We start from the raw sequence: 25,817 nt of genomic DNA, 5'->3' as shown, positions 1-25,817 counted from the left end.
TAGGCCCTTAACCTTACAACTATTATTTTTAATAAACCATGTTTATGTCAGTGTTTTATATTTTGTACCCAAGACAAAAAAAAGTTTTGTAATACGTAGCTAATATAAATTTTTTGAATGAAACCCATATAAATTAGATCTATTTGGCTTGAGCTTAGAACTTCTTTCCCTCTTGTTTGTGTGCATGTGTTTAATTGTTTCTAAAAAAAAAAAGTTTTTAACCTTTTGCTTTTATGTACAATTTTTTTAAAATTTCACTTTTTTTCTCATTTTTTCAAAGCACAAGTATATTTTAGCACACTTTCTATAAAAAGCAATTAGCAAAAGCTAAATAAGTTGATATCAATCGCATAATTGTCTTCAACTTCTAGCTAGCATCTTAGGATACTAGGAGACTACACATGCACGTGAGAGAATACCATTATTTTTTTAGAATCATTTGAGAGAATACTTAGCTGTTCAAAAAACTTCGAAGTTTGGACATTCATGTTAGCACCCAATTTTTTTTTTTTTTTTTTTAAAAAAAAGGGTTCAATCATAGATGTGGCCAACCCCAATTAATATTGTAGGGTCAGTTTTTGCGGCCCAAGCCCAAGGAGGTATGGATTCGGAACCCACTGAGCCCAAAACAATAAATTTTGTAGAGAGTGGGCGAAAGGGCTAGGCAAATAATGAAAATAACAGTATTAAACAACAACACCAATGCGAGAAGTTGAATTAATGTGCTCTCGGACTAATATGAGTATTCTGTCCGAAGAGATGTTTTTCATTGATAATCAAAGATTACAATTTCTGGAGCTACAACCATCTAATATCTCCTTTCTCTCTCCTGTTTTTCCTCCCCCTTCTATCAGGGGTACCCTTCCCTTATATAGCATTACCTTCTTACATCTCCTACGTCCACTTGTTCATCATCCAGGCTCCCACTTGAGTACATGTCCCATCATCCCACCTTTAGCCTTATGTGAGTGGCGGTAGCTGAGAAAGCACTGTTCAGGTGTCCTGTCCACATAAATGCGGCCAGAAAGGTAGGTACAGTGCATTAAATGTGGTGGTTGAAGTATGCCTCCTTGATATTTCTCCTAAGAGTGGACTTTTTCCGTCTCTAACTTAGCTACCACCACAAAGAGCCACTAGTACTCCATTCTCAACCGTAACCTTCATCACTTTCCATGGCCCAAATGAAAAATGCCAACCATTTTGTTGCCAGATTTTCTCTATTCTTCTTCTACATTATTACCATGAACAAAACCTTACTGGTTACCTCTCTCTCACCTGATGGACAAGCCCTTCTCTCCCTTCTCTCTTCTGCAGACCCTTCTGCCAAAGAATCATCCTCTATTCTCTCCTCATGGAACCCATCAAGCTCAACCCCATGTTCATGGCAAGGCATCACTTGCTCTCCGCAAACCAGAGTTATTTCTCTCTCTATCCCCAACGCATTCCTCAACCTTTCCTCTCTACCCCACAGCTCTCTTCCCTCTCTTGTTTGCAACTTCTCAACCTATCCTCCACCAATGTCTCTGGCACCATACCCTCTTCATTTGGCAAACTCACTTATCTTCGCCTCCTTGACCTTTCCTCCAATTCCGTCTCAGGTCCTATTCCTCCAGAACTCGGCACTCTCTCTTCCCTCCAGTTCCTTTTCTTGAACTCCAACAGATTGTCTGGTAGGATACCTCCACAGCTTGCCAAACTAAGCTCATTACAAGTTCTTTGTCTTCAAGACAATCTTCTTAATGGGTCAATCCCATCACAACTAGGCTCTTTGGTTTCCCTTCAACAGTTTAGAGTTGGTGGGAACCCATATCTAACAGGAGAAATTCCTGCACAATTAGGACTACTCACCAATCTCACTACATTTGGTGCTGCCGCCACTGGTCTTTCTGGTGTGATCCCTCCCACATTTGGAAACTTAGTCAATCTCCAAACTTTGTCACTGTATGAGACTGAGGTTTTTGGTTCTATACCTCCTGAGCTTGGTCAGTGTTCTGAGCTGAGGAACTTGTATTTGTACATGAACAAGCTCACTGGCTCAATCCCTCCTCAATTGGGTAAGTTGCAAGAGCTTACTAGTTTGCTTGTTTGGGGAAATGCATTATCTGGACCAATCCCAGCTGAGCTTTCCAATTGTTCATCGCTTGTGGTTCTTGATGCCTCTGCCAATGAACTTTCTGGAGAAATCCCAGGTGACTTGGGGAAGCTAGCAGTGCTCGAACAGCTTCATTTATCCGATAATGCACTAACGGGGACAATTCCGTGGCAATTGAGCAATTGCACAAGCCTCACTGCTCTTCAGCTTGAAAAGAATCAGTTATCAGGTACCATTCCATGGCAACTTGGTAACTTGAAATTGTTGCAAAATTTTTTCTTGTGGGGTAATTTGGTGTCCGGAACCATACAATCTTCATTTGGGAACTGCACTGAACTATATGTGCTTGACCTTTCAAGGAATAGGCTTACCGGGTCTATACCGGAAGAGATTTTCGGTTTGAAGAAGCTGAGCAAGCTTCTGCTTCTAGGGAACTCATTATCAGGAAGGTTGCCCCCAAGTGTTGCCAATTGTCAGTCTTTAGTGAGATTGAGGCTTGGGGAGAATCAGCTTTCTGGTCCTATTCCTAAAGAGATAGGCCAATTGCAGAATCTTGTGTTTCTTGACTTGTACATGAACCATTTCTCTGGTGGCCTTCCATTTGAGATTGCTAACATCACTGTTCTCGAGCTATTGGATGTGCACAATAACTACATTACCGGGGAAATCCCATCTCAGCTTGGTGAGCTTGTGAATTTAGAGCAGCTTGATCTCAGCAGGAACAGCTTCACTGGTGAAATTCCTGAGAGCTTTGGAAATATGAGTTACTTGAACAAGCTCATTCTCAACAATAATCTGCTGACAGGCTCAATCCCGAAATCCGTGAGGAACTTGCGGAAACTAACTCTGCTTGACTTGAGCTACAACAACCTCTCTGGTGCAATTCCACCTGAAATTGGTTATGTGACAAGCTTGACAATCAGTTTGGACTTGAGCTACAATGGGTTTACAGGAGAATTACCTGAGAAAATGGCCAGTTTGACACAGCTACAATCGCTTGATCTTTCCCATAATATGCTTTATGGTAAAATAGAAGTTCTGGGTTCCTTAACCAGTCTTGCCTCCCTTGACATTTCCTACAACAATTTCTCAGGTCCTATTCCAGTGACACCATTCTTCAAAACTTTATCCTCAAATTCATACTTTCAGAACCCGAATCTTTGCGAGTCCCTTGATGGGTCTACATGCTCTTTCGGTCCCATTAGGAGAAGTGGATTAAAATCTGCCAAAATTGTAGGTTTGGTTTGTTTAATTCTGGCTTCAGTTACTGTGGCAGTTCTTGCATCGTGGATTATACTAACGCGTAATCACAAGTATGTTGTGGATAAATCTTCAGGAACATCGCCATCTTCTTCAGGGGCTGAAGACTTCTCTTATCCATGGACTTTCATCCCATTTCAAAAGCTCAACTTCACCATTGACAACATCCTGGATTGCTTGAAAGATGAAAATGTTATAGGGAAAGGCTGTTCTGGGGTTGTCTACCAGGCAGAAATGCCCAATGGGGACTTGATTGCAGTGAAAAAGCTCTGGAAAACTAAACGAGATGAGGAACCAGTGGACTCTTTTGCGTCGGAGATTCAAATTCTTGGACACATTCGACATAGGAACATTGTGAAGTTGCTAGGATACTGTTCCAATAGAAGTGTCAAGCTACTTCTCTACAACTACATTTCTAATGGTAACCTACAACAGCTGTTGCAGGGGAATAGGAACTTGGATTGGGAAACTAGGTACAAGATTGCTGTTGGGTCGGCTCAGGGTCTTGCTTACCTTCATCATGATTGTGTGCCAGCAATTCTTCACAGAGATGTTAAGTGCAATAATATACTTCTCGATTCCAAATTTGAAGCGTACCTGGCAGATTTTGGTCTTGCAAAGTTGATGAACTCTCCAAACTATAACCATGCAATGTCAAGGGTAGCTGGCTCTTATGGTTATATTGCCCCAGGCAAGTATTCTTGATCTTCCCTCCCTCTCTTACTTAGTGCTTGCTTTATATATTCTGAAAGCATTGTCCTTCGATAAGATTTTTTGTTTATACACTTAACCTGCAGAGATTACTGTTCCATCATGCACATTCTTGAAGATATTATAGGAGATGTATATCAATTTTGTTCAACTTTGATTCATCCCGTTTCGGTTTCTTAGATCAACAATACTACGGACATAACAAATTTCACAACATTTGAGGTGGCAAATTGTGATTACTGCAGCATCACTTTTATATTAAACAACCACTAACATCACTTTTATTGTACACCAATCACAATCTGTCATCTCAACAATTGTGAAAATGTTGTGTACCTAGACTTAATTGTTCTTAGATACTCAATTGTTTCTTTAGATCCTAGAGTTCATATGTTTCCCATGCCATGGAAAATTAAGCCCAATTAAGCTCTATCTATTGTTTACAAAAGGCTAAGATGAAAGACATCCAGTAGAGCCTTCACAGAATCACAGCATTGTTAGAGATTCATTTGTTTTAACCTGCATTGTCAATTGCATTTCTAATAAGATTTCAATGTTCAATACAGAATATGGATACACCATGAACATAACAGAGAAGAGTGATGTCTACAGCTATGGAGTGGTGCTGCTGGAAATATTAAGTGGGCGAGGTGCAGTTCAGTCCCAGTTAGGTGATGGGCTCCATATTGTTGAGTGGGTGAAAAAGAAGATGGGAAGCTTTGAACCTGCTGTATCAATACTAGATACAAAGCTCCAAGGCTTACCTGATCAAATGGTGCAAGAGATGCTTCAAACACTAGGAATTGCTATGTTTTGTGTAAACTCTTCGCCAGCAGAAAGGCCAACCATGAAGGAAGTGGTGGCACTATTAATGGAGGTGAAGAGCCCACCTGAAGAATGGGGGAAGACTTCTCAGCCTCTAATAAAGCAGTCCTCAAATCAAAGTTGATTTTTTTTTTTTTTTTGGTTTTCCTTTTTGTTTTCTTTTCTTTAGGCATCAATGATTGATTTTCTTTTCAATCCCAAGATAAGAAGGAACCAGTGGTGTTAGTGTTGGGAAATGATAAGTAAGCTTATGGTAGTGGCACCATTGAGTTTCAATGGTGGCCTTGGGCTTGTACAGTTTTAGAAACATGAATGTGGTTGGTTTTGCTTCATGTCACACAGCTCTCCCTTTTTCTTTTTTCTTTTTTTCTTTTTGGTTAACGAGTCCAAAGCATTTTAAACAATTGACTAGTATACGAGTATGTGCAGAGTCTTGTAGCCTAATGAAAATGTCATAGGTTTATATCTCCTTCCTCCAATTATCGGATAAAAAAAAGGTGAAAACTTCCTTGTCCAAAACACATCTAAAATTATTAGAATAAATTCTTTGATGGCTTCAAAAATTTATATTAGACCAACCCAGAGATTATACAATAGTGAAGTGAAATTGTAAGAGAACTGTTTGAGTAGAAACCAATTTTATATTAACTTTGGTCCCTTAATGATATTTCAATTTCAGTTCACTCAAAGTGGTTCACACTGGCTCGAACTCGAAGTAGATATCAGACTTTGAGGGTTAGGTTTTGGGGTCTAAAAACGCCTATTTTAATAGGACTTTTTGCGCAATGAACAAATAATGAAAATGAAAAAAATACCTAGATTACAAAGCCTAATTTACGAAGCCCAACTCGAAGTAAAATAAACTATAGGAAAAGTAAACAACCTACTTAACAAATTTAACACCTAATTAAATTAAGAACATGAGTACAAACTTACAAGTATAAAGCCTTATACAAGCCTACGGATTGCCTAAAGAATACTTGATACAGATACAAGTACAAATTATACCCGGAGTTTTGTTTGATTGTGCATGCCTTTTTTTTAAGAATAATTCTTCTATTTATACTAGGTTTTGACAATTAAGCTTGCTCTCCTTTTCATGTGTCATGTTCTTATTTGCACCTTCTTTACTAAATAAATATCGTGCAAATGATAAGGTTGAGTAACGTCTTCTAACCACTTTGAGGCAACTATTGTCGCATTACTCTATTTGTCTGGTGCATACCTCAGTTGGAGTAACGGCTTAAAGTAACTACCACTCTTCTCAATTGCATGTTGCTTCCAATAGATTAATGCCACTTATCTTTTCTTTGGCTTTAATTGAACTCTCTCTGATTTGTCACTCTTACTCACAAAGTCTTCTCACATAGGGCGCTCTTATCATGTCACGTGTCCTATTATTAATTTAATTATTTGGCTCAAGAATAATGAAAAGGAGAAAAATGTGTAATTTTTTTTTACCCTTACTTTTTTTTTTTTTGAACTAATCCTTACTTTTTATTTGTCATTTTTCAAATTAGATGTCATTTCTCAAATTGGAGACAAAAATGACAATTCATTGATTTCCTTTATTNTGAAGTATGCCTCCTTGATATTTCTCCGTTGCCGTTATCTTTATGTGTGTCCGAGGTTCCTCTCCCTCTTGACACTTGTCAAATAGATCACTTGAACCTCCCATACTCGTGCTTGATCAAACCTCTTCGGATCCGAGGGCTCATGACTACTCGGACATATGAGCATCTCCTCGGATGGAATACGTGTTCATCTCCAGGCATCCCCCATTGGCGTGGGCATCCGACTGAAAGCCCCATCTCCTCGGATGAAGAGTGTTCCTCATTCAGGGCCTTGGGCCCAATAAGTTGGGCTGGGTTTTCTCCCCCACATTAGCCCCTCAAAATTGTAGTTTTTCGTACGCATCCGAAGAGAAAAAGTAGGATTTTGACCTGCCCTGGAACAAAAGCTTGTAAACAGGCAAATTTGAACTGGCACGTGCATAAGCGTAGGAGCTGTCGCTTCATTAATGCCGCTGCGGTTTCCTTATTCCCCAGGCGCTGCATTAATTGCACCAGGTGGCGCTTTGTCCTTCATATCCAACGGTGACTGAATGATCCAACGCTGCGGTTTTTCTTGAAATTTGGGCGGGAGTGCTCCTGACCCTTCGTTTGACCCGTATAAAGCTTCAGAGGACATTATTTCTTCTTCACTTCGTGAATCTTCAGACGCTCCAGAGAGAACAGACGCACCGCTCCGTCCAAAACTCCCAATCGCTGCTTTCAGGCTTCCTCAGAGCCATCAAGAACCCTCCTACAAGCCTGAAATCTTCTCTCCGATTTAGTCCCGGTGAGTCATCGTTTACCACACCTCTTAATTTTCTCTTCGGCCAACAGTTTCAACAAGCACCATGGGAAAACTCGAGTACATGGTGGATACCCCTGAGCGATTAGAAGCATTTAGGGCCACGTACCACATCCCTCCCAACGTGGGTGTGAGGTATTGCCCCCAGAAAAGATTCTAACGGACCGGGAGACGGGAGAAGTGGTTATTCCTCTTATCGCCTTCAAAGAAGGGGGGATGACCATCCCCATGGCCCCATTACCACTAGCTATCTCCGGAACCATAGGATCACTCCCTGGCAGTGCGCGCCCAACATGTTTAGGATTCTAGGGGCCATTGAACACCTTAACCTCCACCTAGGATTGGGCCTCACCTGGCTCGATGTAGTACATCTGTACGAATGCCACAGCCAGCAAGACGCGGGGTACTACTTAAAATCCCGGTCGGACGTGGTCAGGCTCATTTCTTGCCTCCCCAAATCCAACAAAGGGATGAAAGACGACTATGTGATCGTCTCGGTGCATGGCATGACGGCCATCACTGCCCAACCAAGCGTGGAAAGCCAGGTGGGCCATGTTAGATTTAGGCACACTAACCATAGGCCTAGAGTCCTAGTCTTCTAATCGTTTTTGGTTCTTTTTGTGCTACTGTTTTTGAGTCCCTAACATAGCTTTACTGTGCCTTGAAACAGATAAAAACCACGTATCTCCTCGGCTAAGCCTTACGAACGTTGCCGCCCTCAATTTCCTGTTGAGATCTGAGATTTTTGTGAGCGAAGACGGACAGCTCCGATCAGCTCCCCTGATTCTGGGCTACACAGGATATCCAAAGGGTTACCAACCGGTCGGCAACGCAATTGTTCAGGGGGACCATCGCCTTGCTCGTATTGACGTTGGTTGGAAGGGTTTTTTGGCGCCGTATGATCTAGAACCCGTACCACATCCACGCCCTCAAGCTATACCCCTCTCGTCCAACCACTCCAGCAAGTCCCTCTCGTACAGGCGGCTGAAGGCGAAGGGGTTGGCTCTTCCACCTCCTCGCTAGAGGAGCAGATAGATAGATTCCAGTTTGAGGGCGAGGGTTCAGGAGACGTTCGAGTGATAGAGGTTTCAGACGCCGAGGAGGATACCGACAGGCACTCAGGCATTCGCCTTAATCTGTTAGCTACACTCTCTGAAGCCTCCTCGGACGACAATATGGACCTGAGGAGTTTGATGAAGGGCAGGGGGAAAAAGCCCGAGCAGAAAGGTGCTGGAACGTCAACAGTAGTGACGCTGCCTCCAGTGTCTACGCAGGTTCCTGACCCAAGTCTGAAGCCCAATCCAGACTTGAAGAAGAAGAGACCCCACTCTGAGGTCGGAGAAAAACAAGCGCCGCCAGACAAAGGGGCTAAGCAGCAGAAGGTGGTGGACAACCGAGCATATAGAGCCCCGTCTACCGAAAGCCGAGAAGAGGCTTTCGTGGCCGATGTCCGCCGAGGGGGAGGACCGCGAATCTGGTCTCCCAAACTGGAGCTGGATGGCGCCCCAATCCTGTGGGATACCTCCCTCAGGAATTATGACGGAGGGAGGGCAGGCTACGTCGCCGAAGCCCTGCAGCAACCACTCCTCCTCCCCCATGACATGGAGTCTTACAGGCGCTTCAATGCGCAGGAGCTCTTCATGTCCCTTAAGAGGGACTTAGCCATGGTAAGTGCACAACTTACGAGTTTAAGTCTTATACCTGGTTGGCTTTGTTTCTTTTCTTCACATTGAAAGTGTTGTCATGCAGGTTACTCAGCAAGTCTACGTGGCTGAGGGTTTGAACAAGGACTCCTGGGTCAAGGCCCAAGCAGCAACCCAGTCCCGGCTTGAGGCGGAGGCATCCCTTGGAAGGCTGAAAGAGGAGCATTCTCAGATGTCCGAGGAGCTCAAGGAGGCGATCTCCCAGAAAAAGAGCCTCGATGCTGGGCTTAAAAACGCTGAAAAACAAGCCGAGGAGCAGCGAAAACAGCTGAATGCCACAGAGGTCAATTTAGCGACCGAACGGGAGCTGGTAAAAGGCCTCAGGGCCGAGCTGCAGAAGGCTAGAGGGAACGCCAAAGCAGCTGAGCAAAAAGTTCAATTGGCCAAGGAGTCAATTGAAACCGAGAAGAAGGCAGCGTACCAGCTGGGGGCAGATGAGACAGCACAGCAGCTCACCGAGCAGTTTGCCACAGTTTGTCGCGAGTACTGCGACAAAACTTGGGCAAAGGCCTTGGACGCAGCTGGAGTGGCCTCGGACTCTCCCCTGAGGTTACCTGGGAGTGTCTACTACGATCCAGATATCCAAGAGAACCCAGTGGACGATTCCTCGGCTCCCCCGCCTCTCGAGGCTTCTCGGCCAAGCCAGACCAGCCAGGCTCCTCCGTCCACCCTTGGTGCAAGTAAAGAAACTGGTCAGCCAGGCGCCAAAGATCAGCCAGTTGATGCAGCCAAAGGAAGAGGCCAAGGGTCCGGCGAAGAGAAAGTTCCCTCTGAGCCCAAGGAAAAGCCTCCTAGAGCCACTGCTCGGACAAGCCAAGCTGCTGACCCCGTGCTTCCTCCCGCAAAAGAATAGAAATATAGGGTTTTCATTTTGCCTTTGCATTTTTGTTCTCTGCTTAAGAGATCGTAGTTTTTCCTTTCTTGTTTTACTGATTTAAGTACTGTTTCTTTCTTGAATGAAGTGGCCCCCCTTTTTATCTTTGGTGTCCTCGATACTCGCTTTATTATCTATTATTGCCGTACATACAATCATTCATTGCAATTGTGACACAATAATAATGTGAATAATTTGACTGATGCATCGTACTGGTAATGTGAATAATAAAAACTAAAATTGAAAAGGACAGGCCGAATAAGAGTTATTGATGAGCAATGATTAGAATAAGTGCATACGCGAGTTTTGCATGTCTTCCCAAGTAAAACATAAGTCGTTACCCCTCGGTTTCGGACTAAAACATAACGGAGGAAGATATATGTAAATTAGAATCAATTTAAACGCAATAAGGAATTGCAACAATTAAAAACCCCAGCGAAGGCAGCTGCGTGGGGGCGTATTGACTAACCTGTCGATTGATTCAAGGATCATGGGTTTCGAATGTATTTGAGTGCTAACTAACCCTAATCATCTGGTCCGAGGACTACAGGCATGATAGGATTTAAGTTTAAACACCATAGAACCGTAACCAAGTGCTAACTAACCCAAGTCATCTGGTCCGAGGACTACAGGCATGATTGGGTTTAAGTTTAAACACTATAGAATTGTAACTGAGTGCTAACTAACCCAAGTCATCTGGTCCGAGGACTACAGGCATGATTGGGTTTAAGTTTAAACACTATAGAATTGTAACTGAGTGCTAACTAACCCAAGTCATCTGGTCCGAGGACTACAGGCATGATTGGGTTTAAGTTTAAACACTATAGAATTGTAACTGAGTGCTAACTAACCCAAGTCATCTGGTCCGAGGACTACAGGCATGATTGGGTTTAAGTTTAAACACTATAGAATGAATATTTACGCAGAGAATTGTCACATCGGTTGAAGAAGATTTTGGTCAATAAAAGTACCTCTTGAGGTTATTTACATTCCATGGGCGCGGTATTACATGACCGTCTAGGTCTTCTAAGAAATATGCTCCAATGCCTGCTCCCGAGGTGATACGATATGGTCCTTCCCAATTGGGCCCAAGTTTTCCCCAAGCCGGGTTCTTTGCGGTGCCTACAACTTTCCTCAACACTAGATCACCAGGCTCTAGTGGCCTTAGCTTTACGTTAGCATCATAGCCTTGCCTGAGTTTTTGTTGATAATGTGCCAGTCGAACCATTGCATTCTCCCTCCTTTCCTCAATCAAGTCTAAACCCCTCTGTAGTTGCTCATCGTTATCGGCCGGGCTGAATGAACTTGTTTTCATCGTTGGGAACCCAGTCTCCAAAGGAATGACAGCTTCAGCCCCATAAGTCATTGAGAAAGGGGTCTCCCCAGTAGACCTACGGGGCGTAGTCCTGTAAGCCCATAGTACGTGCGGGAGTTCGTCCACCCATTTGCCCTTCGCATCATCTAATCTCTTCTTTAAGCCATTCAGTATGACCTTGTTGACGGCTTCTGCCTGCCCATTACCCTGGGATAGGCTGGAGTGGAGTATCTGTTCGTGATTCCCAGCTCACTGCAGTAGTTCCTGAATGACCTGCTATCAAACTGCAAGCCGTTGTCTGAGATGAGAGTGTGAGGAACCCCAAACCGGGTGACAATATTCTTCCACACGAACTTTTGCACATCAACGTCCTGATATTGGCTAAGGGCTCAGCCTCGACCCACTTGGTGAAATAGTCAGTTCCGACCAGGAGGTACTTCTTGTTTCCTACAGCTTTGGGGAAGGGTCCCACGATATCCAAGCCCCATTGGGCGAAAGGCCATGGGCTAGATAGCGGATTAAGGTTTCCCCCTGGCTGGTGAATGTTGGGAGCGAAGCGCTGACATTGATCGCATTTTTTAACGTATTCACGTGCCTCCTTTTGCATGTTAGGCCACCAATAGCCTTGGGTGAGGGCTCGGTGAGCCAAGGACCTGCCTCCAGTGTGGCTACCACAGATTCCTTCGTGCAGCTCTTCTAGCAATGTCTCAGTTTCCTCGGGATGCATGCATAACAAGTATGGCCCGAGTAGGAGCGTCTGTACAGTTTCTGGTCCTCGGACAACCAGAACTTAGTCGCCTTCCTTCGAATTTATCAGCTTCCCCTGTCTTCAGGCAAAAAAAAAAAAAAAAAAAAAAAATTGTGCTCCGCCGCAAAATGTGCGTGCGCTTTGTTTCTTAGAATCCATGCCCCACCATTACGTTCATTGCCATTCCTTTCCGTTAATCGTCATGGTCTCTTGTGGTCATTGGTTTCTTGGAACGAGGTGACATTTTTGTGGTGTCGTGTATGAATATAAATCCGTGAATTTCCTCTTTTTTTCAAACCATAAAATTTATAATTATTAGGTCCTTTTCCAAATTTTAAGTTCTTCATCCAACCCAAGGTTATAGAATTTTATTTCTTTTTGTTCAATCCAATTCTTCCAATGTTTCTGAAATTTATGCTCAGATTGTCTGTGAATTGTTTTGGTACTTTTTGACCAAAAAAATTATATATTTTCTAATGCAGACAATTGAAAAACCTTTTTCTTTTCTTTTCTTTTTTCCAAAATATGCACAAGCCTAGTTCTAATTGAATTTACCTTTAATTTTACTCAATGACACAGAGTGAGTTGCACTAGTCACAGTCCCCTATAGAGAGAGAGATTAACAATCTCAGGGGTTGTAGCATTTTCATATTAGTAATTAAATATAGGGCTGACGAACGAGTTTTTCTAACTATGAAATTGAAAACCTTCACCATGCTAAACAAAAACTCCATACTTCTAATAGCTACAATTTTTTTTCCTTACAAAAAGAAAAAGCAAGCTACAATTAGTGCCCGTGTAGTTTCACTTTTTCGAGCCCAAAACACAAAACCATTTTGTAAACGCTTCCGTTTGGCATTTGGTAGGTTTTACAAAATCGCACTTATTGGTCTACTATCATTATTTTACATTAACGCGTTGCACCTTTTGAACTGCAATTGCAAAATGCAGCAATAAATTAATAAAAGTAATGTTTTCAAAAAGCACAAAAACAAAAAACTAAATCAAACTGACTCTTAAATATCTCATGCATCAGATATATGTATCATTCCTGTTATAGCGTGTAAATTCTACAGACCACAGTCATGTAAAATTCACACTTTATAAGAGTGATGATACATATATCCAATGCATGTGATAATTATTGTTTGGAAGAAACTGGGGAAGCAAACTAAGCACATGTATATATTTTATGTAGGCCCTGTGCCGCAGGATAAGAGGAGACAAACAGAAAACTGGCCATGCCTCTCTTCTCCTCAGTCCTCCCCCCACATGCGTTGCCTACGCAAGACAGGAGATTTGTCTCCCATGTCACAAAATTCTCTCAAAAAGGACCATACCCATACCCCCCCAACTTTTTTAATAACTCAAAAGTATTGGTCAAAAAGAAGATATAGTAGTAGGATGGAATTAGTGTTTCATCTGTTTAAATGTATATATAATATTGTTAAAAAGTTAATCATTGGAACATTTATAAGATGGTAGCAGTAGACATTGCAATTTGCAAGATGTATGATTAGTTCAATATGCTTCTCTTTTTGTTTCTTTGGTACCAAATTCAAGGCACAAAAAGATAAAGGTGGAGCCAGAAATGTCTTTGTTTGTTTTGGAACCTCAACACCACAAGGAGGATCCCCAATATAGACTAGTTTCAAAGACAGCCCATTTTCACTAGGAAAAAACTTTGTTCTCTTCTGAACTAGGTCATTTTCTATACCACTGGTTTCTTTTTCCGCAATCTTTGCCCTATTTCTGGGAATCTGGTTCAAACTTGTTGGGTTTTAGCATTTAGGAAAGAGAGAGTATTCTTGCTAATTTTTCTCTACTAGAACTGGCTTCTGAAACCAAAAATCTTGTACTCAACTGATATCTCTCAATTTTAGTCTCACGGGCCATTATATTCGTATGCAAAATTTTGTTATCACAGCATAAAAACAGGTTTGAAGACAGCTATTCTCAAACAAAGAGAGACAACATAATAAATATTTGCGGGAGAAACTTAAAATAAGATACTAAAATTAGGGAGAGAGAACAAATTGATTTAAATGCAAAATTAAACCCATGTTCTTCATCATTAGTCAAAATACCAAGAAGAAACAGATTATATATACAAAAGAAATGCCAAGCCGCCTTTTCTTTTGGATCACCTAAGGCTGTCCACAAAGCCAATACCATCTCACTTTCCAATGTTCTCTCTGCAGGCTTTCTTTACCCAAGAAAACAAGCTTTTTACCCGTGCGTAGTTCATTTAATTTATTAATTACTGATTCTAAAAAGAAATTATTAATTACTGTAATAAAATTTACTAATTTATTTTTTAATGGAAGTTTTACCTTAAAAGTTTTAGACTTTGTCAACAATTAGGTAAACGAATATAAATAATTCAAATTACAAGATCAGTAAAATCTTCACATCCTACCAATGGATGTCCAAAATTTAGAGATCTTCACATTCTACCAATGGACCTTCAAAATTTAAAGATCCTTCACGAAAATCTAGAGATTTTATCCATTTTCGTGATTCAAGTCTTTCTTCAGGCGCAAATATTTTTGCACTTTCCTATGTTCAGTGCCAACTAAAAATATTAGTTGATATAAAAAATCTTGTAACTCAATTGACACTTCTTAATATTTCTAATGAAAATTCATGATTCAAATCCCCACGTCTCAACTATCAATAAAGCTTTGGCTTTTTCCCCACTAACCATTTCAACTCCTTTATGTTGCCACTACCACTTCCCTCCCTCCTGCCCCCAAAATCGATATCACCCTCATCTTCATAGGCCTTGCCATTGCTTTCCATCACTCACAATCACTGGATCACCAACCATTGATTGCACATGACTACCAATTGCCTGACCACTAATTCTTCTCCACCATTTGGCTTGTTAGCCCATTGCTACTGGCAACTACTCATCCACATCCATCCTCGTCAATTAGCAATTATCCCCACTGCCACCACTACCATCACTTTCCTTCCCCAATTGATATTGTTGTTGGGGATTAGTTAACATTTAACAGACATTTAGGGTCTATTTGGTTGGAAGGGTTGAAAATTGAGAGAATAGAAAATGGAGAAAAAAGTGAAAGTATAGAAGAGATTTAGATTTCTCTCATATATATTTGATTCGGAGAATGGAAAAGTAAAAAGGTGAAAATTTGTTGAGAAGAAATTTACAATTATGTCTCTATTAAATAAAACAAAAGGTAGCATATTTTTTTATTAAAAAAATTGTGCAAGGACACTTCATTTTTTTTTTTTTTTAAAGAACACAAACCAAAGGAGTCAAAACAGATGAAAAAAAAAACACACACACACACACAAATGAAAGTACATAAAAAGAAAAAGACTAAAGAAGAAAACCACATAAAAAGAAAAAAAATTAAAGAAAAAACCGAAACAGACGGGTTTAGAAAACAACAAAAATTAAAGGGGAAAAAAAACCAAAGAATTTATGAGAAACCCATGTACGCGTTGCACATGGATTTTTAATCTTTTCCTTCATTGGAGTTTCCCCTCTAGTTTTTTTCCCATTTTGAGGAAAAACACCCACCAATTTTTTTTCCTCTCCTCCCTCCAACCAAACACTTACTAAAAATATTCTCTCTCCACTTTTCTCTCATTTCTTTTCTATCCTCCCTATTCCACCTCCAACCAAACGGACCCTTAAGAGTGCATCCAAAAAGAGCACATTGAAACATAATTTGAGCCAAGTAATCTCTGAATTAGCCTACAAGGCATTTAAGAATCATTTAGGCTGCGTTTGTTTTGGGTGAAAATGATTTCAAGAAATCAATCATTTTCCATAAAATATGTTGTTTGGTTGGTTTTGAAAATAGCATTTTCTAGAAATCATTTTCATTTGACCATGTAAAATGTTGCTTTGACCCGGAAATGGTTTTACAGTTTTATTTTCACTTCAAACCATTTCTGGAAAACGCAAAAGAGAGAGAGAACTCAGCTCACTCCGAGTCCGACAATCGCACCGGTCTCGCGTCGATCGCAGCACCGCGCCGATTAATCAAAGGGAAATCGCAGCACCGCGCCGATCGCTCCAACGCCGCTCGACCCAGACCCATCGCCTTTGACCCAGACCCAGACCCATCGCCTCCTCGATCTCGCCTTTCCACGAACCTCGACCTCGTCGTCGACCCAGACCTAGACCCATCGCTCTCTCTTTCTCGATCTCTCAGTTTTGTTTTTTTAAAGTTTAATTGTTGTTGTTGTTGTGGTGGTGATGTTTTGGTGGTTGTGGCTTTTGATTGCTGAAATTTGCTACCGGAATTTGTTGTTGAATTGACTGTGATTTTGAAATTTTTTGTAATAAAATTTGTTTGGATGCTAAGAAAATAGCTGAGAAAATGTGAAAAATTTGTAAGAAAATAGCATTTTCAGAATAGAACTAAACACATGAAAATATTTTCCAACAATTTTCATAATACAACCAAACACTTGAAAATATTTTCCTTTTCCGAAAAATATCTATTTTCCGAAAAATATTTTACGGGAACCAAACACAGCCTTAAAACCAAAATTCTAGAGGCCAATCACAAAGGATAGCTTAGACCACCCAAAATGAATAAAGATTTTACTAATAATTTTGTAGAATATGGACATTACCCGAATCTGAAGAAAGTACATTTATCTCGTGGTTGAATGTCAATTATTTAAATGAATGCTATCCTTATTTGATAGAAAAAAAGCTACTAATATGTGAAACTCTGTCAATCTTAAAAGAATTTGTATGTGAAACACATGCTTATTCAATGAGCTTCCTTCTTTAATAGCTAGAGGTCAATTTCTCATATTAGAGAAATCACAAAATCCAGAAAAGGATGGGGAAAGCAGTGTGTACATCTTGTTTTAGTATCTCTCATGGGGAAGTCAGTGGAGATTATTTCCAAGGAGGAATTCAGACACCCCATGCCCATGCCTATTACATGAGAAATCATGTCCTGTTCTGATAAACAAACCTCATCCAATCATTAACTGTCAACAGATTTCTTTTCCCACCTTGGTGGTCTAGCCCTACTCTAAACGCGTGGGGGACCTCAGCTTCTGAAAGACAAAGATATAGACAATCAGAGAACCTTATATTCTTAGTTTCTTTCTTTCATTTTTTTTTTCAAAGACTACTGCTTGGCTGCTTGTTCATTATAGTTTAGCTGGTATTTCAGTACTCAAAGCTCGGTCTCTGGACCTGTAGAAAGGTTCAGACCCTCCTATTATTACATGCATGAATTCAAAGGTTTAGATAGCTTGATAACAGCATAAAAATAACAAGAGAAACTCAATAAGAATGCATAAATTTATAACGATAGTTGAGAACAAAATAATAATAATAATAATAATAATAATAATAATAGTCTCGTCACAAACAAACAAAAAGAAGTGAAGCAATGGAAAACTGAACTCGGGCCCTGTCCTTATCAGTTTAACCAATTAGCTCGATCTCTAAGTTCAGCTGGTCCTAAAGAGACAGCCATTCCATTTTCCATTGTTCCCCACATGGCATTCCATTTCACTGCACCTTTAGCCCTTTCTGATGTTCTTATGACTTATCACATGCCTTATGCAGAACTTATCACATGCCTTTTGTTCCTTCTTTTTCTTCTTTATTTCTTCTCTATGTAGATATAATAACAATCTCTCTGTACATCATAAAATCATTTAAAATCTACTCAGTGTATTTTGATAAACCTGCATCTCCTAACAAACTAACATGTAACTGAGATGTTTTACTGATCCATTTTGGGTAGTGAGACAACAGAAGTCCACCTAAAGGATGCCCCATTTGAGGAAATCCATCAAAAAATTCCTACCCAAGCACTCTTAACCAGAATCATTCACTACCTTGAAAAAATTTCTGCGCTCTCTGTGAGATTCTGACTACCAACGAAAGGCTATAATAAATAGACAAAACTTAGGATCAAATATCTGCATATACTATTGTCACCACTACTTACAACATTTTTTTCTGGTTTAAATCTTTTGTTTCATTGTGTCTCTAATATGTAATTCACAGTAGGTGCTTCCAAACTGGGATTAAGTGGAAGAGTGAAGACCGTACAGAAGAGAATCATAACACTGAGAATTTAGTCAAAGTATACTGAGATATTTATGAAAACAATATTAAATTGCAAAAGCTTAAAAAAATTCATTTAATGAATCTAAAGATTTCACTTCACAGTTTTCGAGTGAATAAATTTCAGTCATGAGTCTCCTTGCTAATTGTTAGCATAGTTAAATTTTAAATTTCTCTAATAGTTTAAACTTTTACTATAAGTGGGGAATTTATCATAATATTGTGTTCAAACCCTGCTCATCGCAATTCCCAACTTTAAAAGTACTCAGTTCCCACTAACATGAATTGAAATTTCAATAGTCATGATATGATTTAGGGTCTTGGACAAGTGTGACAAGAAAAGGAAGAGACGCAAAACAACCACAAGAAACCCTATCACGGTATAAGCTGGTGAAAAAATGCGACCAAATAATGCATCAGGAAACCCTTTCAATATCATGTATTTGGTTTGAAGACTCACACCTGAAGTGATTGTCTGGTTGCACTCAAGCAACCAGGTGATTAGCAAGATAGATTAGGTCCTTTTAAACAGGAAAGGGGAACATATGTTTTTCCAAATGATGTTGTATTCTTAAAGTAGATAGAATGTATTGTAACTTGCAAGAGAGATGTGGTCCTATTATAGGTAAAATCATAATCTGCCTTTTGCCATCATTATGAGTTCTGTTGTCTTAATTTTCTAATTGTGGCACTAATTTATCCTATCAAAATAAAATAAAAAACCTTATTTCTTCTTCAATGTGTTAGAATCAACAAGTACCTCATTGGATCATTAGGGGGGTTTTATTTTGTTTGGTTGGTTCTGGAGTTTATTCCTTCCATAGGAATGTCTGTAAACTGATGCAAGGGTTAGGTACTAATACCCTATGTTGAATTGTTAGTGGTTCAGCTTGGACCCTATGTTCTGAGATGTGCAAGTGTTTCAATCAATGAATCTAAAAACAAAAAGGAAACCCATAGAGATGTAAGGTACTTTTGTATTGTATTGATATCACTCTAACAATTGCAACACTTATAACATGATTGAGATACTAGATCTTCAACCTCAAGAAACAAGAAACTCCAACCATTACATTAGTTTCAAGTAGTTAAAGTTAATGTGAAAATCACAACAAACTTAAATAGTTCAAATAAAAATGCAAGAATTATGAAATAATAAACAAAAGTATTAGTAAATTCCATAAGCCATTGAATGCACTACCAATTAAAAGTACATCAATTTCACCATTAGCAACATCCATCTATTTTGGATAACACAATGACATTTCCTTAATTCAAAATTGTCGCCACAATCATGAACTCTATCACCTTCAAAAATTTTCTCCACACACACAAAGCCAAAAAGAAAAATAGAACAATAAAATGGAGTAAAACCCAAATTGATCCACCTTATTACTCATCCAACTGGTGAAGCTCAGCCCTCAACAGCTCAATCTTTAGCCCCATTGATCTCTGCCACTCCGCCCTTTGGCTCTCTGGCAACTTGACCAATAGCCCTTCAAACATGTCAGTATGTCACACTTCCTTCACAGCAGCCTGAGTGCACTCCGCTTTCTCATCAAAATACAGTCTCTTGGGACTCCATAGCTTCTCTATCTCCTCTCTGGCTTCAGCGAACTTGTGAATGATCATGACCACCTCTTTGTGGCAGTCCAACTCCTCCACCGACTCCTTAGACTCAAAACTATATTTCCTCAGGAGTTTAGGGTGAGCTCCTATGAAGTGAGTGGGTGGTTTTGAGCGAGTTAGATGAGGTAAAAGATGGAGATTTGAGGTGGGTGTAGGTGTAATGGGGAACTTATAATTGGGTTTGGGAAAAGGAATCCAGTCTAGAATGAGTGGAAACGGAAGCATTGCGAGTGAGTCAAGAGAAGACGTAGAATTCGGTCATAGAGATGGTTGAAAAGGGTGTCTGAGTCTGAGAAACAATTTGGATCCAAAGAAGTGCACACATTGTAGGCATAACAACCAAACTTTTGATTACTAGTGGGATCTCCATGGCAAACCCCCTAGGTCTGCCAATCAGGCATTCACCCAGGACAAGCCCACTCCAGCATCAAAGCCCTCCTCTACTGTCTCAGACACAGTTGGTCTCCATTACCAAAGACAAGTATGCTCAATTAGTTGTTCATCAAAAGCATGTGGCATCTTCCTCCACAACCACCCTAGCTCACTCAGGTACTGCATCCCATTGTCTTTCCTCATCTACTTCCAATACTTGGATCCTTGATTTGGGTGCCACTAAGCATATGACTAATGCATCCACTCATCTTACTAATTATCATCTTGCTATATCATCACACAGTATCGCCTTAGCCAATGGTTGGCAAAATCCATGGCTATGGCTCTACACAACTTAGTCCTGAGCAGATACATATTACTTGTTGTTTATGCAGATGACATAGTCATTATTAGAGATGATTTTGATGGAATTATCAAATTGAAACCATTCTTGAAACAACACTTTCACACTAAAGATCTTGGAAAACTTTGCTACTTCATGGGCATTGAGGTGGTGAGATCTAAGCAAGGCATCAGTTTATCTCAGAGGAAATATGTAGCTCCCGCCCTGTTGACACTCCTATGGATCCAAATCAGAATCTCTTAAGAGAAAATAGAGAAATATTTTCAGATCATAGCAGATATTGTCACCTTGTTGGGAAACTCAATCATCTTATCATCACAAGGCTGAACATTTCATTTGCAGTTAGCGTCATAGGCCAGTTCCTAGAAGCCCCAAGAGTCCTCACATTGGGATGCTGCTATTCGGATAGTTCAGTATCTGAAGGAAGTCTCCTATCAGGGCATGCAGATTGGGCAGGATTACCTTTAGATAGAAGATCTACCATTGCACCTTTTTAGGAGGAAATCTTATGACATGGAAAAGTAAGAAGCAAATATTAAGTTGTTTGATCAAGTGCAGAAGCAGAATACAGAGCGATGACACATACCACTTGTGAGCTGACATGGTTAAAACATTTCCTTCAAAAGTTATTCTTCACAATACCTACTTCTATTCCACTATCTTGTGATAATTAAGCCACTATACACATTGCTTCCAATCATGTGTTCCACGAGAGGACCAAGCACATTGAAGTAGATTGCCACTTTGTCCAAGACAAGATTCTAAGTGGAAATGTTACTACACTGCTTATGAAGTTTGAAGACCAACTTGCTGATATTTTTATCAAACCTTATACAGGGGTTATTTAGAGTCTATATGTTCCAAGTTGGGCTTATACGACATATAGAACTTTAAGGGGAGAATTAGAGAAATAGAAAGAGGATATTATGGGTTGTACACTTGTGTTGTATGGGTGGTGCCCTTCTAGAAAGGGTGAGGAGGGTTCTAGGAAGTTTCTAAGAGTTGTCCCCACCAGCTGTCCCATTCAAGAATTTCCTCATCCTGTTGTAATCATGCCTTCCCTATATAAGAAATGAATAGTAATAGGGCAGGAATCAAAATCAAGAAATTCCAGCACCTCCTTTCAGCAGATATCACTTAGAGCTGCCTTCTTTTCTTTTCTTTCTTTCTTTTTTTTTCCTTTTTTATTTATATAAGGAACTAGTGTCCCAGCTTTTGGCCAAACTATTCTACTTCCTACCCATGAGGCACCTCGGAAACCCCATGGACCGATAGTGTGGTGGATGGAACTTGGGAACTTCGGATTTACAGCACACCCTTCAAGTCCATTGAGCCCACCACCCGAGTGTCCCCAAAGGGACTTCGCACTTCTTTCTTTGTCAACAAGCTATAAGTGATAATTTATAATAATATCGTGTCCAAACCCAGCTCATCAGAATTCCAAACTTCAAAAGTTCACATGTTGGCCCTCACTCTTTTTTTTTCCCCCCTGGAAGGGGGTGGGGTGTGTGTGGCCTTGGACCCATATGTTGCACCATCCAAAAGTTAAACTTTTGGGAGGAGTAGTAATTTATTACAAGTTTTATTCAATTTATTTTGCGTTTCAACAGCAGGAAGAAATTCATTTTAAGGTGAGCTCTGAAACATTATTTAATTTATCCAAAAAGTGATTCAGATTCTGAGAAATAACGGTTTAGTTTCATTTTTTTTTTTCTGTAGCTATCTTGTCATTGAACGTTCAGGGAGTACTTGTACCATATAAACAATGGCAGGCAGCCTGCCCCATTATATTTTCTATCATATCAGTTGATCATTTAAGTTGCAAATTACTCTTCTTTTCTTATTAGAAATAAAATTTTATTAAGAGAAGATTACTTCATGTTCACGAAGATGAACACAAAGTATCTTAAAAAAAATTACAACAAATCGAACAGAAAAACAAAGTGAGTTTTGGAACTCAAAAATAGAATTACAAAGTGTAAAACCCCACGCACAAGACCAATCAAACAACGTGTGAATTAACAAGGATTTCAACTGATCCAGAGGTCTCTCCCCATCCTCAAAAGTGCAGCTATTACGTTGCAAATTACTCTTCAAACAACAGTGAATCTGTTGAGGGAACTTTCATGAGCCTAGTAGCAAGAATTAAACCTGGTCCTGATAAGGTCCAACAACAATTGATGAGATGTAAATTATGAAGTATTTTATGAAGTGAACAGTATTTTTCTTTTAGGATTCTACCCTTAGTGGCTTTTAAGATACTAGCTTAAAAACCAGCGAAAGGGAGATGTAATTAGCCTTTTGGAAGCATGTGTGGTGTGGGGATTGTGCCCTCCGCATGGCTTTTCCAAAACTTTATTGTATTAGTAGGGAAAGGGATTCTTCAATGGCAGAGGTTATGTGTTGGTCTGCTAGGAGGATTCATTGGAATGTTCAATTTCATCGTCCACCGCAAGAATGGGAACAAGAATCTTTTGATCTGTTTACGGATATGGTCTACTCTTCGACAGTGCAGGGGTTTAGTCCTGATAAGGTTTGTTGGAAGTTAGCAAGGAGTAGAGATTTTGAGATTAGAGGATTCTATCTTTCTTTCTACCCTCCTACTCTTTTATCCTTCCCTTGAAGAATGATATGGCAATCGAAGGTTCTTCCAAGGGTAGCTTTCTTTTCATGGTCTGCTTCCTTAGGTAAGATTTTAACAATAGACAACCTTCGCAAAAGACGTGTGCTAGTTCTTGATTGGTGTTATACGTTCAATAGTTGTGGGAAGTCAGTGGGCTTCATTGCCCCATAGCTTGTGAGTTGTGGTCGTTGGTGTTCTATTTGTTTGGAATTCACTGGGTTATGCCTCATAAGGTTATTGAGTTATTTGAGTCTTGGCAAGGTAAGTTTGAGCGAAATCACAATATAGATTTTTGGAGACTAGTGCCTCATTGCTTGATATGGTGTATTTGGCATGAAAGGAATGCTAGAAGTTTTGAGGGATGTGAACATTCTACGCTAGAGATTAAGTCCTTTTTCTTGCAAACTCTCCTTGAATGGAGTGTGACTTTGTCTCATTCTTCTTGTTTTTCCCTTCTTGTTTTACTTGATCGTTGAAATTTTGGTTCCTGATTGTGTCCCCATAATACATCCTCAATGTACTCAGGTTGGCTTTTTTATTAATAATATTTTACATTACCTATCAAAAAAATAAAGATGTAATTAGACTTTTAAGCTGAAAGGAATTTGTGGATAGTGGTATTCCCCAGATAGCTGTTTCCTACTTTTTCTATAGCAATCATGGTTTAATACAAGTCACAGGTTAGCAGCAGAGAAAACTATTTTCCTTTATTTGTGAAAAAAGTAATCTGTTCCCACTAACAGGATTTGGAATTTCAATAGTCGTGATATGATTTAGGGTCTTGGACAAGTGTAACAAGGACTAGAAGAGAAGTGAAAAATTGAGAACATAATTTGAGACAACCGCTGCACCACATGAAACCCTCTCAGGGTATAAGCTGGTGAACAAATGCCACCAAAGAATGCATCAGGAAACCCTATCAATATATTATAGTTGATTTAAAGAGTCAGAGCTGAAGTGATGGTCTGGTTGCAATCAAGCAACCAACTTGGGTTTTTCAATTGATAGTGACATTGGTTAGATCCTTTGCACAGGAAAGGGGAACATATGGTTTTTAAATCATCTTGTAGTCCAAAAAGTAGAATGTATCATAACTTTCAAGATAGACAAGTGATGTGGCCCTATTATGGGTTAAAATCATAATCTGCCTTTTGCCATCATTATGGGTTTTCTTTATTTTCTATTAGTGGCATTAATTCCTTCTCAAAAAACTTATTTCTTCTAGACGTTTTCAGAATCAATAAGTACCTCATTAGATCATTAGGGAGGTTTTGTTTTGGTTGGTTAGTTCTGGTTTTTATTCCTTTCTGTTGGAATGTCTGTTAACTGTTGTAAGGGTTAGGTAATACCCTGTCTTGATCATTTATCCTTTAAAAATCCCATAGAGCTGTAAGGTACTCTTGTATTAATATCACTCTAAACTTAACTAGTTGAAATGAAAATGCAAGAACTATGGAACAATAAACAAAAGTAAAAACATAAATTTCCATAAGCCATTGAATGCAGCACCAATTCGTAAGTACGTAAATTTCACATTAGCAACGTTCATCTATTATGAATAAACTAATGCCAATTCATTATTCAAAATTCATCTCTATTCTTAGCCACCGCAAATGCAATAACCAACTCTATCATCTTCCAAATTGTTTTCCACAAAATGAAACAAAATTGAGAAAAAACCCAAATAGACCCACCTCATTACTCATCCAACTGTTGAAGCTCAGCCTTCAACTGCTCAATTTTAAGCCCCATAGACCTCTGCAACGCAGATCTCTGACTCTCTGGCAACTTGGCCAATAGCCCTTCAAACCTGTCTAGGACTTCCTTGACAGCAGCCCGAGCACACTCTGCTTCCTCATTGAAATACACAGTCTCTTTGGACTCCATAGCCATCTCTATCTCCTCCCTGGCTTCAGCGAACTTGAGGTTGATAGTGTCCACCTCTTTGTTGTGGTCCACCGACTCAGAACAGTACTTCCTGAAGAGGTTCAGGTGAGTTCCAGTGAAGTGGGTTTGTGAGATTGAGCGAGTTCGATGAAGCAAAAGATTGGAATTTGAGGTGGGTGAGTCTGAAACGAGTGAGTGGAAGGAAGAGGAAGATGAAGATGAAGATGAAGATGAAGAAGTGGGTATTAGAGATCGATGAAAAGGGTGTCTGAGTCTAAAAAACGATTTCAATTTAGACAGCGAAAGATGTGATGAAGATGGTCGATACATTTTTGTTTGTTTTGGTCTTTTGATTTCCCAAATAATCTCTGCACTTTGCACAACAACTGAAATACGACAGCAGATTGCAGAGGCTGTGGCTTGTGCTCAGTTTTAGACCTCGGTAGCGGTCGGGTCGGAGTTAAGTGGTTCGGGTATTGGGTTCGGATCCAATTTTGCTAGGTTCTTTCACCTGTGAGTTGTGACAAAGCGGGCTTCATGTCACTTTAAACTGATAAAATTGGATCTATAGAAGGAGAAAAAGAAGGAGAGCAGAGTAGAGTAAAATAGAATCGGTTAAAAATAAGCTAATTTTGTGCTAATTTAACTCTCAATGTATTTTTCTTACAGGAATGCTACATACATAAAAACAAATTGACAACATTTTGACATCAATTGAGTTGGCAAGCTTGTACTCTAGGCCCACTTAAAGCATCAACTCCAGAGGTTGTAAAACTTTAGATAAGCTAAACTTCAACATCAAACTACTAAAATGATGCATTACTTGGTGTTGTAATTGTAAAAAAATTTACAATTGTGCTACAATACCATCCTAAATTTATGATAGTACTATAACTCAATTGCAAAAATAAAATATTCTTTTTTATTCATTCTCCTCAAAACATCATCTCATTTTTTTCTCTCTCCCTGACTCA

At 39.8% G+C, this 25,817-nt stretch overlaps 2 protein-coding genes across 2 annotated transcripts; one reads left to right on the top strand and one right to left on the bottom strand.

Moving 5' to 3' along the window:
• The first annotated feature begins 1,090 nt into the window (after window positions 1-1,090).
• Window positions 1,091-5,225, top strand: LOC112014756 (LRR receptor-like serine/threonine-protein kinase RGI5). Its single transcript, XM_024047150.2, is given in 3 exon segments — window positions 1,091-1,464; window positions 1,467-4,043; window positions 4,630-5,225. Coding segments are annotated over 3 exon segments (3,252 nt in total). The 5' UTR covers window positions 1,091-1,172; the 3' UTR covers window positions 5,013-5,225.
• A 19,429-nt stretch (window positions 5,226-24,654) lies between these two features.
• LOC112014338 (embryogenesis-like protein) lies at window positions 24,655-25,173 on the bottom strand. The gene has a single exon (XM_024046746.2). It carries the CDS (start codon window positions 25,171-25,173, stop codon window positions 24,655-24,657), a length of 519 nt encoding a protein of 172 aa, XP_023902514.1.
• Between the last annotated feature and the right edge of the window lie 644 nt (window positions 25,174-25,817).

This window comes from Quercus suber, unplaced genomic scaffold (assembly GCF_002906115.3).
Source record: "Quercus suber isolate HL8 unplaced genomic scaffold, Cork oak 2.0 scaffold_121, whole genome shotgun sequence".
NCBI lineage: Eukaryota > Viridiplantae > Streptophyta > Magnoliopsida > Fagales > Fagaceae > Quercus > Quercus suber.
The sequence above is the reverse complement of the archived record's forward strand: the minus strand, read 5'-3'. Positions and strand labels throughout refer to the sequence as shown.